At 34.4% G+C, this 18568-nt stretch overlaps 1 protein-coding gene across 1 annotated transcript; it reads right to left on the reverse strand.

Annotated features, from left to right (window-relative positions):
• Positions 1–373: 373 nt before the first annotated feature.
• LOC106769174 (prostaglandin reductase-3) lies at positions 374–16797 on the reverse strand. Its single transcript, XM_014654683.2, has 18 exons — positions 16689–16797; positions 15952–16125; positions 15398–15579; positions 15064–15169; positions 14188–14264; positions 13260–13347; positions 12169–12355; positions 11771–11897; positions 11056–11136; positions 10854–10955; positions 10601–10696; positions 10360–10434; positions 4875–4994; positions 2216–2344; positions 1641–1718; positions 1000–1086; positions 758–844; positions 374–671 (listed from the first exon to the last, which is right to left on the reverse strand). The coding sequence occupies exons 1-18, from the start codon at positions 16741–16743 to the stop codon at positions 621–623; spliced, it is 1902 nt and encodes a 633-aa protein (XP_014510169.1). The 5' UTR covers positions 16744–16797; the 3' UTR covers positions 374–620.
• Between the last annotated feature and the right edge of the window lie 1771 nt (positions 16798–18568).

Below are 18568 nucleotides of genomic sequence, written 5' to 3' on the forward strand. Positions count from 1 at the left end.
GTTATGAAAGCTCGTAACAATATACTTTTTTACAAGATTAAGGACTTAAATGGTTAGTTTGTAACTTTTGTCTGTTTGATCATTTACGTTACGCTTCTAATTTTTGAGGGGTTAAATCAGATTCTCAAGTTTTTTAACGTGTCAACTAAATTTCAAAGAATCGCAATTTTTTTTGAAGAAGAATTTGAGGGCAGGTGTAAGGCAAATTTAAACTTCTAGAGCCAAATTAAGTCATGTGAGAATAACCTGCGGCAGGTTTAAAGGAAATGTAAACATTAGTGCCGAACTAGCAATTATTTGATTGAACAGTTTCAACTTCAGAAGTAACAACAAAGCAAAAGAGGGAAAGAGTGGCCAGTTTTCGCCGAGTTCGTGTATGTGAAAGGTATTTCATAAACGTGAACAGGTATTTCTTACCGATTTTGAAACTCGGTCACACAAGTAATCCAAAAAAAGATAAATCATTGCGAATGTTTCAGCTCTGGTATTGAGCTGATGAAACTAATTTCAGAAACATTCAACAACAATAATTGTACAAGAGCTTCAAGTTTAGCTTATCCTTTTCTACTTTGAAAGTGCTAGAACATAATCTGTGAGGTCATTTGACATGGGATGATGATTCACAATTTGGCCTCTAGAGGAAGGAAGTTCGGGTCCACGGAGACAACAACCTAGACAAGTTATATTATTAGATTTTGTTACTGAATAGTCACTAAACAACTAAAAAAGAATAGCACTATATTTGTTAAGTAAATACCTTCCCGACACTTTTACCCGAATGGAGATACTCAACAGCGTCAGCAACAGAATGCAGACCTACAAATCTCTTTGGATCAATGGCAATCTGTATGAAGAAACAAGAAAGGTTTAGAAATAGAAACGTTAAAGGCAGGGCAACCGTTAACTTCTAAGTATACTTATTAGCACTTCATATATATATCCCGTTAATAACGAGAATTTTATTGATCATGATATATGGATGGAATGTGTATGAATAACCTTTAGCTTTCCCGTAGAGTGAAGATCAAAAAGCTTGTCAAGATGTTCTTGCCACAAGTGACCATGTTGAACCAGGAAAAAGCCAGCCTGAAAAGTTGGAATTATGTATGAATAAATAAGTCAAAAAAATAAAATGGAACTTTGCATGCGAGCTGTAAGTTTTGAAACGAAAAGCGTTCACTTTAGAACAATTAAACAAGTGAATGATGAGTTGGCCATACCACTTGTACAAAATTTTATATATTATGGTTAAAAATTCAGACACTATATGGAAAATTATGTTTAGATAACCATATAACTACTTGACAGACCTGCTTTTAAGAGTACTGATCTCATTAAAAAAAGGAAGTAAACTTTGTATTGTAAAGAAAAGGGAAGGAGAGCAAAATTATAGGCATCAACTGGTTGTATAAATTATTTATTGGGTATCAAGATATAGTTATCGGAACAAGTAATTGTCCTTTTAACATCTCATTATTCCGTGCTATGACAGGATTCAGATTTAAAGGCTCAACTTATCTACCAAGAAAATGTTCCACTCGAGAATGAGATGGATAATAAAGCTGAGTAAGTTACAACTTCTATTAACAATGAAATATGAAATCAGCAAAATTAAAAGGGTAGCCTATATTGCTACATACCACAGTTTGGCTCTTTGCTAAGAGCTTCTCACATAGGCCAGGGTATTTTGATGGTGTCCAACCCTTTTCTCCTTGATACTGGAATGAATGCACATAACAAATGAAATCAACATTGTTCATTAACAATACATTTCTTAAGAGGTCAGAAACAACTTACTGCTATCCATAATCAAGCACACTACTATCGAGGGACTAAAACAGGGTAATAGCTTCATACATTCTTCGAACAGTTTACTACAACAGATAAATGGGACAGGTAAAAAGAATTCGATATTACATGTAATGTAGCCAAGCTAACATCCAAATTTCATTCCAGACATCTCAAAAGAATTTCATGTTCCTTTTAATTTGTGGCTTTGATAAGAAAAGGTTAAAATCTAATTTTCACTATACATAATGAGGATAAAATCCAAGGTATTACGTGAATTAAGAATCATTAAATGAGTTAATACTAACTCTTAATAAAAAGAGTGTGGAGAGTAGTGGGTAGTTTTTAGGATTGTTATAGTCGCAGTGAAATTTTCAGGAGTGCTGTAAAGGACAAAAAACGTGGCATGATAAGAAAAAAGAAAAACCTGAGAAATCATGCCAATAATAATGAGTCGTCCATGAACTGCCAAAGAATTCAAGCACAAGTTTAACATGTCACCGCCAACAGACTCATAGATGATGTCAATACCTTTGGGGAACTCATCCTTCAGAACCTGAAAAATTAAGTGAAAATTTTAAACATGTTGATTGGAAGCAGTTTACATAATTTATTCCAATAGAAACTAGAGCCACAATTGAATCAACAAAGTAAAGATGTCCACTCTGCACTTAAATTGGGTCCTGATTTGAAAAGTGAATATTCATTAAATATTTAATTTATGGTGCTTAATTGGTCGTCAGTATGTAAAGGATCGTCTTCTCCATCACTGTTCAGTCCCTTCAATTATAATTCATTCTTGTTTAGCAATTAGAACCCGTTAGACCATGTCCAGTGAGTTTCAAACTTATATTAGCAAATGTAATTAGATAATATTGTAAGGTTTGCCTATTTGATAGAGCATATTTGTCTAAAGAATGTTGATAGATATTCAACGATGCAAATTGCTCAGCAGAGGTATTGAGTTATTTCTTCCTACAGAGGTTTATTTCATATTTCAACTTTCCTTTCACTTGTAGGTTTATTTCATATTTCAACTTTCCTTTCACTAGAATAAGATAAATAATTTCTTCCGGAGTTCAAAGATTTTCTTTTTATTCACGTGTATGCTACCATATGGGCTTTACTCCATTGATGCCTTTGTCTATACGAAATTCTGTGTACGACATAAAAGAACTATAAAAGAAGGAGGAAACGAATTTGAGGTGTATCAAACTTGAATAAGAGAATGATTTTATTATTTTCATTCATGACAATTACATTCTCCTTACCTTTATTTGTAGCAAATAATCTAGAAGACCATGCACCTATTATCTCTAATTATCTCTAATTAGAAAGATTCTATAGATATTTTCTCTAATTAAGAAAATTCTATAGATATTTCTTCTAATTACAACACTCTCTCTCAAGTTGGTAAATGAATATCAATCAATCTTAACTTGCCGACAAGATCTTAAAATCTACCTAGAAGGAGACCTTTTGTAAAAATATATCCTATCTGAAGTTCAGTAAGAACATGAGTTATAATCACAAAGCCTCTGTCTAGATTATCTTTAATGAAATGTTTGTCAATTTCAATGTGTTTGCTCCTGTCATGTTGTACTAGATTATGGGCTATGCTCATGGCAGACTTATTGTCACATTGTAGTTGCATAGGGTTATCCACCTTGACTTTAAGGTCATCCAAAATGATTTTCATCCAGAGTCCTTCACACATTGCAAGAGCTCAAAATTCAGCTTCAACACTATAATTTCTACCCATTAATGAAAAAGTACTCTTTAAATCATCTCATATTTCTTTGGCAGAAGAACACATAATTTCTACTCATATTAGGAATTATGGACTACCACATCCAAGTCATAATTAATGAATCTTCATTGTCCCAAATTGGAAAATGAATATCGTCTGGTCCTAGTCCTACTCCATCTATGTGATCTAGTCTTGAACGTCCTTTGAGAATCCTTCAAATGTACTGGTTCCATTGTAAGAAATTCCAACCATCCAACTGATAGGCACCCACCATATTTGGTAGATCATTAGGACTCAAAGGAATAATTTTTACTTTAGACATCACAGAAAATGCAAATAGGTGTCTCTTGTGACCTTTATCCGAGGCAATGACAACATGTGGGTTACATAGGGAAAAGGAGCAAAATTTAAAACTTAGATCTACTAAATATGGGCCAAACAGGATGTCACCAACCCGTGGAACGAACTCAGGTGCTCCGGCAACCATTTTTGTGACGACGAAGGCAAGTGGGTCTTGTTGGAACTAGGCGTGTGGGCTACACGCGCCGACGATGGTGGTGGCACATGGCGGCTTCTTTCCCGGAGCGATTTCCAGTGTTGTGATCACTGGAGTAAGGTGCACATTTCTGCTCTATCAACGACCCCAATCGACTACGGCGACAAACACAATGGTCGGACAGTGGCGGCGGTGGCTACTGTTGCAGCAGAAACAGATCTCTCAAGATCGGGAATTTTGATACCAACTTGAAAAAGAGAATGATTTTATTATTTTTATTCATGATGATTACATTCTCCTTACCTCTATTTGCAACAATTTAATCTTCTAAAACAAGGAAATAAGGAAACAATGTACTAAAAAATAATCTAGAAGATCATACACCTATTTTCTCTAATTAAAAGGATTCTATAGATATTTTCTCTAATTAAGCAGATTCTATAGATATTTTCTCTAATTACAACAATCAATACTAGATAGTTAATAGTAACAGGCATATTTTGGTAAATGGGTGAAAAACTCATTAAATAAAATAGAAGAGATAATATATGCAGTTCCCATAAAAGAATAGAATTAGAATCATTTGTAAGAAAGTAAACAACAACTTGTTGGATATTTCAATTAGTGCATACATAAAGGACCAGAAATATATGCATGCATGCATGTCTTAAGGAGCCAACGATCAGGGAAGAAGTTATTTACAAGGACACCACAACCATCTGAATGGTTAATTAGATTACAAAAGATATTATTTTAAACTTGTCCATTTTAATAAGAATCACAACAAAAGTAGTTATGGTTAGCAGAACTCTCAAAAGAATCAGAGCATTTAAAACATACAGATTTTATATCTTCATTACGATAGTCTATGACTCTGTCAACTCCCAACTCCTTCAGAAGCTTGGCCTTTGCCCCACCTCCACAAGTTGCAACCACCCTATTCCCTGCTAATTTTGCCACCTGCACAATAATCCAAATTGAGTCAGGTAAAGAAACTTTCATGCAGAGAAACTACATAGAAGTTTAAACTACAAAACCTAGATTGAAGCACCTAACAAGCTATCTACTAATAGATTTACGCAAGCTTTGTAATTTTAATTCATTTTTGTTTATACATGAAATAATTTTGCTATTACACAGTCCACCGATAATATCAAATGTTTTAAGAAAGAGATAGTCTATCATGAGTGTTTCATAGATTTGGTAGAGTATATAAAAGGAGAAATAAATAAGTAGGTAACAGTTGTAACATGTTGTAACAGACTATTATATATAATCTGGGTTTAGGTTGTCAGGAATTTAGTTTTTGGGTTTTTGGAGGAAAACGGAATTGGGAGAGTTAAGGTCCTCTCAAAATACCTCAATTGTTGTACCTTGTTCTTTTCTACTAGATTGGCAGAAACAGAGTTGTTCATAATAAAGTCAATCAAGAACCTGTCTTGAATGTTTCTTTAGTTGCTTGTTGTTATATCAACAGGTATTCAGAGCATCCTTCTTGGTCTTGTGGTATTTGTTTGAAGGGTTATGGTCAACAGTTTAGTGGAGTCCAGACTCGAAACCTTAGAACGCATGTTTGAGGAAGTGATTCGTGATAGAGATAAAATCTAAGAATGAGCAACACGAGTGTTTTCAGCAACTGTAAAATTTGATTAACGAACTTATGGTGGTGGTGGAGAAGATGTCAAGTGGACCAATGTGTGGGTCGAATCGTTCAGGTTCACAGTGGCGTAAATATGGGTACTCCACAAAAGTCTGTTCGACAAGACCAAGATTGGCAGCATAGTGCAGGTTCACAGTGGCGTAAATTAGATATTCCTATCTTTGCGGGAGATGATACGTTTGGCTGGGTCAACCGGTTAGAAAAACACTTCCGTTTACAAGATGTATCCGAGGTGGAAAGAATATAGGAATATAGGCCGTAATGATAGCTTTGGAGGGGAAGGAACTGGTTCCAATGGTGGGAATCTTGCAATCCCAATCCCATTTGGGAATCATTCAAATTGGCAGAGGTGCGAAGGTTCCAGCCTAACATGTTGAGGAATCCCTTTGAGTTTTAATGACGTTAACTCAGACTGAGACGGTGTAAGAATACATTGAACAATTTAAGCCGTATGCAAGGTTGTTAAAGGGTATAGATCAAGATTATCTTATTGGGATATTCTAGAATGACTTACGGGATGATATTAAGACGGAATTAATGATGAAAACTCAAATGGGGGAAGACAAAATCAAAATATTGTCTAAAGGGAAGGGCCCGGTCGAAAATAGGGTGGCTCGAGTTCCAAGATTAGTTGGATGACAAGGAATTTTTCACATGAAGGGGGTAATCAATTGGCTCTTCAAGGCTGAGCAAAAGAAGAACTAGGAGGGACTGTCAATCACCTTGCTAAAAATCTAGGGGTGAATCATCATCGTGGATCTTTCAGAAAATTGACAAATGAGGAAATGCAGGATAAAATTAAGAAGGGACTGTGTTTTAGATGTGAAGAGAAATTCGGTCCAAATCATGTATGCCGTAACAAGAAATTTCATATGCTGTTAGTCACTAAAGAAGAGGTTGATGATGAGGATGGGTCATTGAAGGGAAAGGAGAAAATGGAGGAGGGCAATGAGGGTACGAAAACTCTGCGGTTATCCATGTTTACCTTGGCTGGCCTCACTACCAAGAAATCATGGAAGGTTTGGGGACACATAGGTGACGAGAAGGTTATTTTCATGTTAGATTGTGGAGCCTCCCATAATTTTCTTGCACAAGAATTAATAGGAAGATGTGGGTTAAAGTCAGTAGCTACTCCTACTTATGTGGTAGAGATTGGAGATGGACGTAGGCTTCGGTGTCAAGGGAAATGTACTGATTTTGTGTTGGAAGTTCAAGGATTGAAAACTCGCCAAGAATTTTTCATTTTCGATAATGGAGGAGCTGATGTTTTGGGATTGGAGTGGTTGGCTAGTTTGGGAGAAGTCACGGCTGATTTTGGCAAGCTGTGATTACCCATAAGAGGAGATAATCAATGAACAGTGGTGGGGATCTAGCTCTTTCTACCGCTGCAACATCCTTTAAAAGATTGATCACAAATTTGCAAAACGGTGACACATGCATTTTGGTTGAAGTGAAGGGGTGGATCTGTTGCAATACCCCAGGGAGTGGAAAGGGTGTTGGCTTCCCACATTGAGGTTTTCTAAGATTTGGAGGGGCCACCACCTACAAGGCAGCATGACCACGCAATCCACCTTAAAGAGGGAGCTTCAATTCCTAATCTTAGGCCTTACAAACATTCACATCAAAAGAAGAATGAAATTGAGAAGTTGATTAGTGAGATGTTGAAGGCGGGAATTAGTCATCCAACTATCAACCCTTATTCTATCCCAATTATTCTAGTGAGAAAGAAAATGGAGGCTCAAGGTATTGTGTGGACTATAGGGCTCTCAACAAATTGACAATTCCCAATAAATTTCCAATCCAATTATAGATGAGTTGTTGGATGAATTGGTTGGGGCATCGGTATTTTCCAAATTGGATCTTAAATCTGGATACCACCTATTAGATATATTGTGTTTCATGTTAATTAGGGAAACATAGACTTTTGATATTGTTTGATATTGGTAGATGTTGTTGATATTATTTTTTAACAATATCTTCTATTTACCATATTTATGTTTGGTTGCCATATATACTTGTATCATTCTTCATTATAAATATTATATAATTGTATACGTTTTGAATGTATTGTGTGTCTAATGGAAATCACACAGAATGTATTTATAGCATAATACAAAATCAATTATAATAAATACACCTAATAATTAGGAATCAATCATCCTAATTTCCCAGATGTAATGCTTGATTCCCTAGAAATATGTAACAGCTGGTTATATTGTAACACTCTCCCTTAAGCTGGAACATATGTCATATGTACTAAGCTTGTTATAAATGTACTCAATCCAAGGGCCTTCTAAGGGACTTGGCGAACATGTCAACCCCCTAATTGCTAGAGTTGACAAAATCAATAGTGATTTCTCCAGAGAGCACATTTTCTCTAACAAAGTGACAATCAATTTCAATTTATTTGGTTCTTTCATGAAAAACCGAGTTTGATGCAATTTGAAGTGCAACTTGATTGTCACAAATAAGCCTTATTTCATGGATGTCTCCTATTTTTAGTTATAAAAGTAGTTGCCCAAGCCATGTAAGCTCTCACAAGTGGCTGCTGTCATAGCACGATATTTTGCTTCTGCACTAGATCTTTTAACTATATTTTTCTTCTTGCTTCTCCAAGAGATAAGGTTTCCTCCAATGAGAACACAGTACCCAGTAGCGGATCTTCATCTGATGTTGATCATGCCCTATCTGCATCAAAGTAACAAATGATCTTAGTATTGCCTTTGTCTTCATACAATAGTCCTTATCCTAGAGCATTTTTTATGTATCGAAGGATACGTGTCACAACATCCCAATGGGTATCACAAGGAGCATTTCGAAATAGGCTTACCATCCTAACCGCAAAAGTGATGTTAGGTCTGGTGATAGTGAGATAATTGAGTCTGCCTACTAGGCGACGATATCTTTCCAGGTCTTTCAATGGCTCACCCTAACCCAGAAGAAGCTTGATATTGGGATTAATAGGAGTGTTGGAAGTCCAACATCGACTAGAGATAAGGCCAATTTAGAGTATATAAGTGGGTGCAAACCTCACCTTACAAGCTGGTTTTGCGGGGTTGAGTTGGGCTTAAAGTCCACTCCTTAACATGATATCAGAGCCATGGTTAAAGCCTATCCTAGAGATATTTGTTGTTTGTTGGACATATTGTTCCACCCGTTATCGGGCTGTTATCGGACCACTCATTAATATCTAGTCTCACACTCGAGATGTATATACCTCGGCGTGAGGGGGGTGTATTGGAAGTCTCACATCGACTAGAGATAAGACCAATTTAAAGTATATAAGTGGGTGCAAACCTCACCTTACAAGCCGGTTTTGTGGGGTTGAATCAGGCTTAAAGTCCGCTTCTTAACAAGGAGTATCACAAGAACGACAGTCAAGCATAGTAGTTTCAATAAGAATATCCAAGGCATACTTACGTTGATTAATGCCAACTACAGAAGCAGATTGAGCAACTTCAATGCCTAAGAAATATTTTAGAGAGCCCAGATCTTTAGTATGAAATTGTTGTGAAAGGTTCTCTTTGAGTTGTCGAATCTTGGTCTCATTGTCACCCATTATGACAATGTCATCAACATAAACAACAAGGTAAATGCACTTCTTAGAAGAGGAGTGAAAAAAGAAGACAAAATTATTAGCCTCACACCTGATTATGCCAAACTGTATCAAGATAGAACTGAAACGACCAAACCAAGCCCGAAGAGATTGCTTCAAACTATAGACAGACCATTAAAGCTTACGAACAAGACGAGAATAGTCGGGAGCAAGAAAACCAAGGGATTGATCTATATAAACTTCTTGCAATTCACCATGTAAGAATGCACTTTTAATGTCTAGTTGATGAAGAGGCCAATGATGAATGGCAGTCATAGCTAGAAAGAGACAAACAAAAGTTATTTTGGCCATAGGAGAAAAGGTGTCACCATAATCGAGATAAAAAAATCTGGGTATATAACTTGGAAACCAAGCAAGCTTTTAACTGATCAATTTGAACATCGGGTCCAATTTTCATTGTATAAACCCAACGGCAACCAACACTTTGCTTGCCAAGAGGTAAAGAAACAAGGTCCTAAGTGTCATTGTTGTACCTTGAGTGTAAATAGAGCTTAAGGTCCTCTCATAAGACCTCAATTTTTGTACCTTGTGTTTTCTACCACATTAGCAGAAACAAAGTTCCTCATAATAAAGTCAATCAAGAACCTGTCTTGAATGTTTCTGTAGTTTCTGGTTGTTCTATCACTTTTTTGTTTTCTGTTTCTTCATTTCATAGACGTAGGACCTCATCTCCAAGAATTTAAAGAAACGGCAGAAAAACAAGCAATCTTTAGTGTTAAAATAGATGTCAGTTATCTTTGGAATTAAGGAATCAAGGGAGTATATAAAAGAGGTTTTTGTGTGACCTCAAGAACAAGTAATGCTTGAATAAAAGAAAGAATAAAATAGTGTATCCGTGAGAAATGTATACAATATAAAAAGAGTGCGAAACTCAGACTAAAAGATACAAAATCCGCAGACTCTTTTGCAAAACATTAATTTTTTTATCCAGGTTTGGCCTAACTCTACAGAATATCAACAAACTTTCGATTTGATGGAACAAATAGTTTCTGAAAACATATGCACAAATGCATATGGTTGAGAAAAGTGGCACAGGATTTATGAAGTACCTGAACAGCAAATTGCCCAGTTCCTCCAGCTGCAGCAGTTACAAGGACCACTTTTCCAGATTCCATCCGTCCTTCCTTTTCAATGTACAAAAGGAAACTAGGGTCAGAACAAGCTGAAACCAAATATAAGATTCAAATAAAGTAAATAATTGAAAAACTTGAGTTACATTGATATGAAAGATGAACAGAGAAGTAACAAGGATACATCTGAACAAAAGGAGAAAATCTTATATTAGTTAACCTTTTCTAGCGCAATTGAGGCTGTTAACCCTGATGTAAGCATGGCCACAACTTCGGGATCTGGTCTAGGCACCGGAAGGGCATGTTTTGAAGGAATCTAATCAATGTAACAAGACATCATCAATAACTTACATTGTCATAAGAATCACCTCAGTATCATCACCTCGTATGATTTAATAAATACGTAGTACGTGGAAACTCCAATAATTATCCAATTAATATAAAAAATATTAACATTATTAAGCACTGCCCACCATTATGAATTCAGCATAGCCTCCAAAAGTCATGAATGCACAAGGCATACCAATTTTCAAGTCAGTGACAGAGTCCCCAACTGCTGCAATTATTCCTACAGCCTAAAATATAACAAAAAAATGTACAAATATAAGTAGCAGTCCACTGCATCAAGTGGTATACTTCATATCTTGATATCTACAAATGGGGATATTTCTATACCTCAAATCCTGCATCAAATGGAAGACGAGAAGCAGTATCATTGTTGTTTCCACCAAAATAGCGGCCTGAGCTAAAATTTACCTACATTGTTCACACTTGTTAGAATTATAGATTATAGATTAAAATAAATGTTCTAGATAATTAGAGGTGATAACGCTTGAAAAAACTGTGTAGCAGGGAGAAGCTTTATATTGTAAAAAAAAAAAAAAAAAAAAAAAAAAAACTAAAAACTAATATTACTCAATATAGATACTTCGTAACTTTCCAAGTCATTGGCGTCAAGCAAGTATAGATTCAAAAATGAGGATCTGATATCATGAGACTCCACATGTTTTATCCACGAACACACTACAAACATGATAAATTAATGATGTTTTAACATACTTGAAGAGTTGTAACATACTTAAACGATAAATAAACAGAGCCTTTTTTTTTTCTATATGTACAGAAAAGTCACGTGTTTATTAGATTAGTGTGTATTTTATGGTAAGCCGTGCAGTTTCTGACTTGAACATGCATGTGTTGAGCTAATGAATAATTCTTCAGTTGACAAGTTCAACAGTGAAGATTGTATCTTTTTCCAAAGTCGAGGCTGTTCTTCAGCAAGTTAGGGCACGGACATGTCTCTTAATAGAGACAATTGAGAAAGAAAGAAAGAAAAAAAGACTAAACAATATGCATACACAAGTCCTCTTAGAAAGATATCTGAACTTACATCACTAGCATTCACACCAGCATAAATTATCTTAACAAGAACATGCTTCGGCTTGATAGGTAATTTCAGTGGTGTTCTCACAATGCTTGTTGCATTCCGAAAGTTGTGAGTCAAGGTGTGGACAACTCTGCAAGCAATAAAGCATCTTTCAATTAATTAAATTGTGAGAAGAAAATAGTCATCAGATCCGTCAATTAGAAGATATAAATGGTCCCTTTCTAACACTATGGAAATAGAAAATAAACATCCTCCGGAGGCAGTATATTTTATAACAAATAGTCATCAGATCCGTCAATTAGAAGATATAAATGGTCCCTTTCTAACACTATGGAAATAGAAAATAAACATCCTCCGGAGGCAGTATATTTTATAACAAGAGAGACAGTTCAAATACACACATTTTCTCAAAAGTCTCGGGAAGTTTAATTGATGGAGCTTTATAATCGGATCTTCTCTTGAAACGAGAGGAACGTACTAAGTACTTTGCTTCTTCAGATGGTGTGGGCCAGTATTCTATACCCCGACGATTTGTAATCCATAGGCAATGACCAGCTTTACTTTCATCCGTAATGAGCTCAAAAGCACCTTGAGAGGTTAAAATGCTTTCATATCAAAATTCATGTGTACATAAGAAACAATGACTATTTATCGAGTTAATGGACAATCTCATAACATGCATGAAATGTCGACCAAATATTATTAACGGCACAATTTTCAAACAAAATAGAATTATTGATAGATACAAAATATGCACTAAACCCAAATAATAGTTTTACAAGAAACTTAAAATCTAATCAAACCAGTAAATATATTATAATAGTTTTGGATTAAGCCCAATTCAACTCTAAAAACTAACTCATGACGTGAGATTTGCTCTTCCCATCTCACTAAATTACACCTTAGTATATCACTGGTCAATGTTAAAACAAGCTCATGTGAAAGATTGGATATATTGAATAGAAAGTTTGATAAACTAGACATTTGTGTGTAGGCTGATAACTGTCCAATAACATGTGGCCATATAAGTTTAACAATAATGAGTAATAGACTCTAATATCATCTAATAATAAGGAATTGGGACTAACTCCGCACCAAAAACTAACTCATGAAATGATAGTTGTCCCTCACTTGTATACTTTATTTTGGTCAAATTGTTAAAATAAAAGAGAGGCATAGGCTAAATCCTTAGTATGTATAGAGCACACAGGGTTAAACATTTATAAATAGTTTAACACAATGCAGAATTTACTCTCAAAATACTGTCCAAGATACTTATAAAATACTTAGATACAAGACTAATCATGTGAGATCATTTCTAGATATGTTTAATAAAAGTGATGCACTTAAGCATGTTAAATTATTTAAAGAGATGTGCATGCAAAGCAGCAGTTACAAATTTGTGATTTAGAAAGCTACGAAGTTAAGGAACAATGCGGCCACTCTCTTTTGCTCAAGCCACATGAGAGAACAATGAAATTTATAGACTTACCTTTCACCACCATTTCCATAGGTACAAAGCCCCCCATCAAGTTGATCAATTTGGGATCTATCTTTAATCCCATCTCAGTTTCAACAAACTGCACCAAACTTTCACATTATAGCTCATTTTAACAAAGAGTTAAAATAAATTTTGTTCTGAAAATCAAAACACATTTAACACAAGTTGGTCTGAAAGGCAATGATCCTGGTTCCAACCAAGCTTTCAAGTTTGAGACTCTTAACAGAAAAAAAAAAAAAAAAAAAAAAAAAAAAAAAAAAGAAGAAAAGCGTTGGGATGGGAAGCTTTACTTCCCCTAAGTATGTCCTTGTAACTCAGCTCAAATTAGTTGCGACTTGGAACTTGGGACCCAAAATAGCATCTCAATGCTTCGGTCCAGAACCAAAAATTAATGAAACGCATTAATGATTTAACAAAATCAATACCCAGGAGTACTAGTCTATTCCATCTCACAAGGAACTTTTTTCAGAAAAATTCTAGTCAATTTCAACAAAGTATCTAATATTTCTGGCATTAATTAGAGATATAGTTAAATTATAATGTAAGAGTAAATATCACCTTACAAATCACTTTTGTGAGGTTGAGTTACGGTTAAGGTCTACTTTCTAAGATGGTACCAAAGTTTATTCTAGTAAAGTTCATTGCACCTATCATGCCACCTATTAGTGTGTCACTATCAAATCATTCATAAATATCTAGTTTCATGCTCAAAATGTCTAATCGTCAGCATGAGGTGTGTTGAAAATTACATATGAACTAAAGATATGATAAATTTATAATATATAAGTGGGTGCAAATCTCACGTTATAAGCTTATTTTGTGAGATTGAGTACAGTTTAAAATCTACTTTCTAAGAATTTCCATAGATTGAAGAATAATAATATAACTAAGAACATCCATTCTTCAAAGTCGATCTTACCTCGGGGCAAAGCACATTGACTCGAATTCCTTGACGTTTGTATAGACGAAGTGCTCTAGAAAACATAACAACACCACCTGCAGAAGTATATTTTAACATTTTAGGAAGCAATATAGCAACTTAATTTACATAAATTCTACAGATAGAGATTTGAAACCATTATTTAAATCTCACTGAAAAGCTATATTATATGTTTTTATCTTTATTTGAAGTTTTTTAAATATATGTTAAGGCACAACAAGGAGATTTCACTGTCAGTGACTGTTTCTGTTTTCTATTTTTGGGACATATAATTAGTTTTATTTGTGGGGCAGAAGGAGGTGCGACTCAGGATCAGAAGATAATCACAAATTTCATGATTTGGATAACAGCAAACCCCATTCTTAATTAAATTTTGAAACAGGCAAAAAAACTAAAAAAAAGATGAAAATCTTAATAAATAGTCGATGTTTTAGAGTATCAGATAACATTGCCTAGTCAAGTCAATACCGCTGACAGCTGTAAACAGGTATCACTATTCATGATATAATTTTCACAGTTCGTCTAGCTAGTTAGGTAACCTTGTATAACTCTATATACGGAGACCTCTGTACTGTTATCATATGTACATTCAATAATAGTTCCTCAGTTTTCTCTCAAATACCTCAGAACTGATTCTCAAAAATAGCAGTTCTAAATTTTAGACCACGGTAACACTGGCTTTTGCTTGACCCCTACTTTAAGCTAAATGGTCATCCACAAGTATGAATGCTCATGTTGTTAACAGCGTCACTTAAGTTGAATTGAATAGGTCTTTAAGCTCTTTTGTCCGGCAAATTTTTTTTTTAAATTTGTTTTGAAGGAGTGTACCCTGATCAAAGCTGGTAAATAACAAACCTTTAGAGCCACTGTATATTGGGTCAAGGAGCATTGGATAAAGACCGGAAGCAGAACCCAAGTTGATAATCACACCAGGCCTTTTGGCAGCTTCCATGGCTTTAATCTATTAAAATGAAGATAATGAGTTCCAACATAAACAATGGTTTTGGCCCCTTTTTCTCATTTAAAAAAGAAAAGTAGTGAACTCTAGTATGTGATCTATAATGTGATTATGCGGGAGCAAATTATAATATTTATGTCATTTAGATCGTGAAACAACTTTCTTTTCACAGCATAAAGCAAATAATTAATCGAAGGATATTGGATAAACGAGGTAACTTGTCAAGCTTACCGCAAGGCGAGTGGAATCAATAACAGCAGTGAAATTCACATTAACAGTGTGCCTCCATGTTCGAGTACCATCTGTTTGATCACTACGGAATGGTGTAGAACTAGAAATCCCCGCACTGTTAATACAAATGTCTAGACCTCGATATGTCAAGAAGTGCTTTTGAAATGCAGCAGCTAAATCCCCTGTATATAATTATAAATTAATATACATTTATGTACACCAAAGATAATCTAAACAGCAAATGCTTGTATGTTTGCGTGTGTAGATCCCACCTCATAATAGTTAAAACTTAGAAATTGGAACTTGGAACACAGAATTCATTTACAGATTATGAAACTTTATCATATGTGTTCTGCCATTCGAGTCTCCATAACTACAAATTTTCATGTTTAAGTGGTGTTACATCACTACACCAAATGGAAAGACTAAACTTCCATTGAAGAACAAAGAAAGATTTGCTAAGGATCTTAAAAAGAGTCTATAAGAAAAGAATTCCAACTACCAGCACCCAGAAGCCAGGTGAATGGCTTGTTAATAGATTATATCCCACTTACTTGCATCAGTCACATCACATTTCACAAACATTGCAGAGGGAAATTCCAACTTCGAATGAAACTTGGTGTTAATTTTCTGAACAAGACTTGCAACTTCTCTTCCATTTGCTTCAGAGAAATCCACAATAGTGATAAATACACCCTTCCTTGCAAGAGCTAAGGCAAGACCCTTGCCTATACAAAAACCAGAAACATAGAATCACATCACACGCTAAAATGGTACAAGTGAATCACGTTATACAACTAAATCTCATCGAGCGTATATTTTGGTTGCAGATGCATCAAAATGTGCTATCTTTCTTAAGCTTAACTTGGTTGTAGCCTCCTTCAAAATTGATTTTAAATGGTAGAAAATAAATTTTAATTCATAAAAAAATTATAGTATTTATGAAAAAAAATATCTAAACAAACTAATTCATATGTAGTTTGCTATATTTTCTCTTCCCAATTAAACTAGTACCGATTCTTTATGAAACGGCACCAATGAACGAAGTGCTTACGCAACAAACTGTCATACGGAAGGAATGAGATCCTTAATTCGAAAGAGCGCCAACATATTTAACAGTTTGTGTTAATTAAATTCAGGAGTGGCAAAACTTTCGAACATAGCTCGCTAAATCGGTTCCAAAAGTCAACTGAAGCTTATTTTTGAAACTATTTGAATTCGATAATTTCGAAGTGGGAGAGAAGAGTGACGGATAAGATTATGAATAACATAAAGGAGAAGAAGGAGTTACCGATTCCGGAGGCACCACCAGTAACTAGTGCTGACAAACCAGGCTTGATTTCCATTGCTATGTTTACACTTCGGCAGCTACGATCGGTTGTCACAAAAATGACGAGATTGGTGATATAAATAAACGATATATGATACTATCTATGTATGGAAATAGATTTTGTCTAAAACACGTCAGCAGTATTATTTAATAAAAAAATAAAGATGGAAAAAAGATGAAAAAGTTCTTTTTAAATTAAATAAATAGACACCTATAGACACTTTTATTTCAAAATTTGTAAACATAATATTTAGTTTATATATATCAAATTACCTTAAGGAGAAACTTACCTTAAGAAGAAACTTTTTTTTTTTATTATTATTATTATTATTAATTATATTTTTATTATTATTATTATTATTATTAAAACTATTATTATTATTAATATTATTATTATCATTATTATAATTATTATTATTATTATTACTATTATTATTATTATTATATTTTGTAAGATCCGGGAAAATATGACTATTAGAAATAAGTTTGTCTAACTTTGGTCTTTTCATATGGTAAATAATGTTTTTGTGTGTATATATTTATTTAGACATAATTATTATGTTATTTTTTTTATTATATGTATATTTCTGTCTATAGATAAAAGGATCTTTTACATTTTATTAATAGGTGCAGGAATTAAAATAAGAAATATAATCTTAAAATTTAAAAGAGATATTATTATTAGAGAAAAAGATATAATTAAATATTATGACTAGATAATGATAATATATATTATTGTTAGACTTATCATAATTAATGACATTAAAAATATTAAGAAATAAAGAAAGTGATGATATTTGTATTTAAAAACACTAGAAACTCTAAATCAAAGAGAGAAGCAAAGGATAGAGAGACGTTTGAGAGAAGAGAAATAACAACAAAAACCCTTAGGGCAAAGGGAAGATTGGTGGTGTTTTGGGATTGTAGATAAAACTCTAGTATTGGTCAAGGTATAGAGAAGCTTGCCTTTGCTTGTTTATGGTTGTATGTTATATGTGTTTTTAATTATCTTGATTTGTAGTCCTTGTTTTGATACACGTATATATGATTGTGATTATTTGTGGTTATTATTGGGTAAGAGTTTGTATATGAATGGACATAGGGTTTATGTAATATTTGTGATAAGTTTTCCCTATGAATGTATTATGTATGTTTTGTTGGGTTATCCCAACAAAGGGTTTGATGCTAACAGAGAACAAAGTTATGATGCTTGAGAGTTTCCATGCAAATATATATTGTAAGTGTTAGGTTATTAGGCTCCATTCCCATGTGGAGAATAGGCCAAATAATGTTGACAATTATGTCTCACTTTATTTTAGTGGAGATGGGTCAGATTAGTAGGGCACATTAGAGTCATTTGAAGATAGGGAAAAGCCAAGTGAGAGAGAAACGAAGAGAAGAAGTCATTCTCGCATAACATAAAACCTGCACTGGTGTTTTCTTCGTTGTGAAGTCGTTCACCGTTGGATCGGGCTGACTTTTGGACAATGGATTCCAAACGTATAGTTTTTCATTTTAACAGTTCAGATCGTCAATCGGATGTCTATTTTGGGAAAAAATAGCCTCGCATCAGCAACTATGTTTTGGAGAATTTCATAAAACCTGCATTGGTGTTTTCGTCGTTGTGAAGTCGTTCACCGTTTGATCGAACTAATTTTTGGACACTGGGTTCCAGACGTACAGTACTTCATTCTAGCCATTCAGATTGTTATGTCTAGTTTGGGAGAAAACAACCTCGCATCATCAGCTTTGTTTTCGAGAATTTTCATCTGCTTGGTTCTCATTTGTAAGCATTATACGTAGTTAGTTTTGCTTATTGAAAACCCTATTTGGTGTTTTTA

The sequence above is a fragment of the Vigna radiata genome, chromosome 7 (assembly GCF_000741045.1).
Source record: "Vigna radiata var. radiata cultivar VC1973A chromosome 7, Vradiata_ver6, whole genome shotgun sequence".
NCBI lineage: Eukaryota > Viridiplantae > Streptophyta > Magnoliopsida > Fabales > Fabaceae > Vigna > Vigna radiata.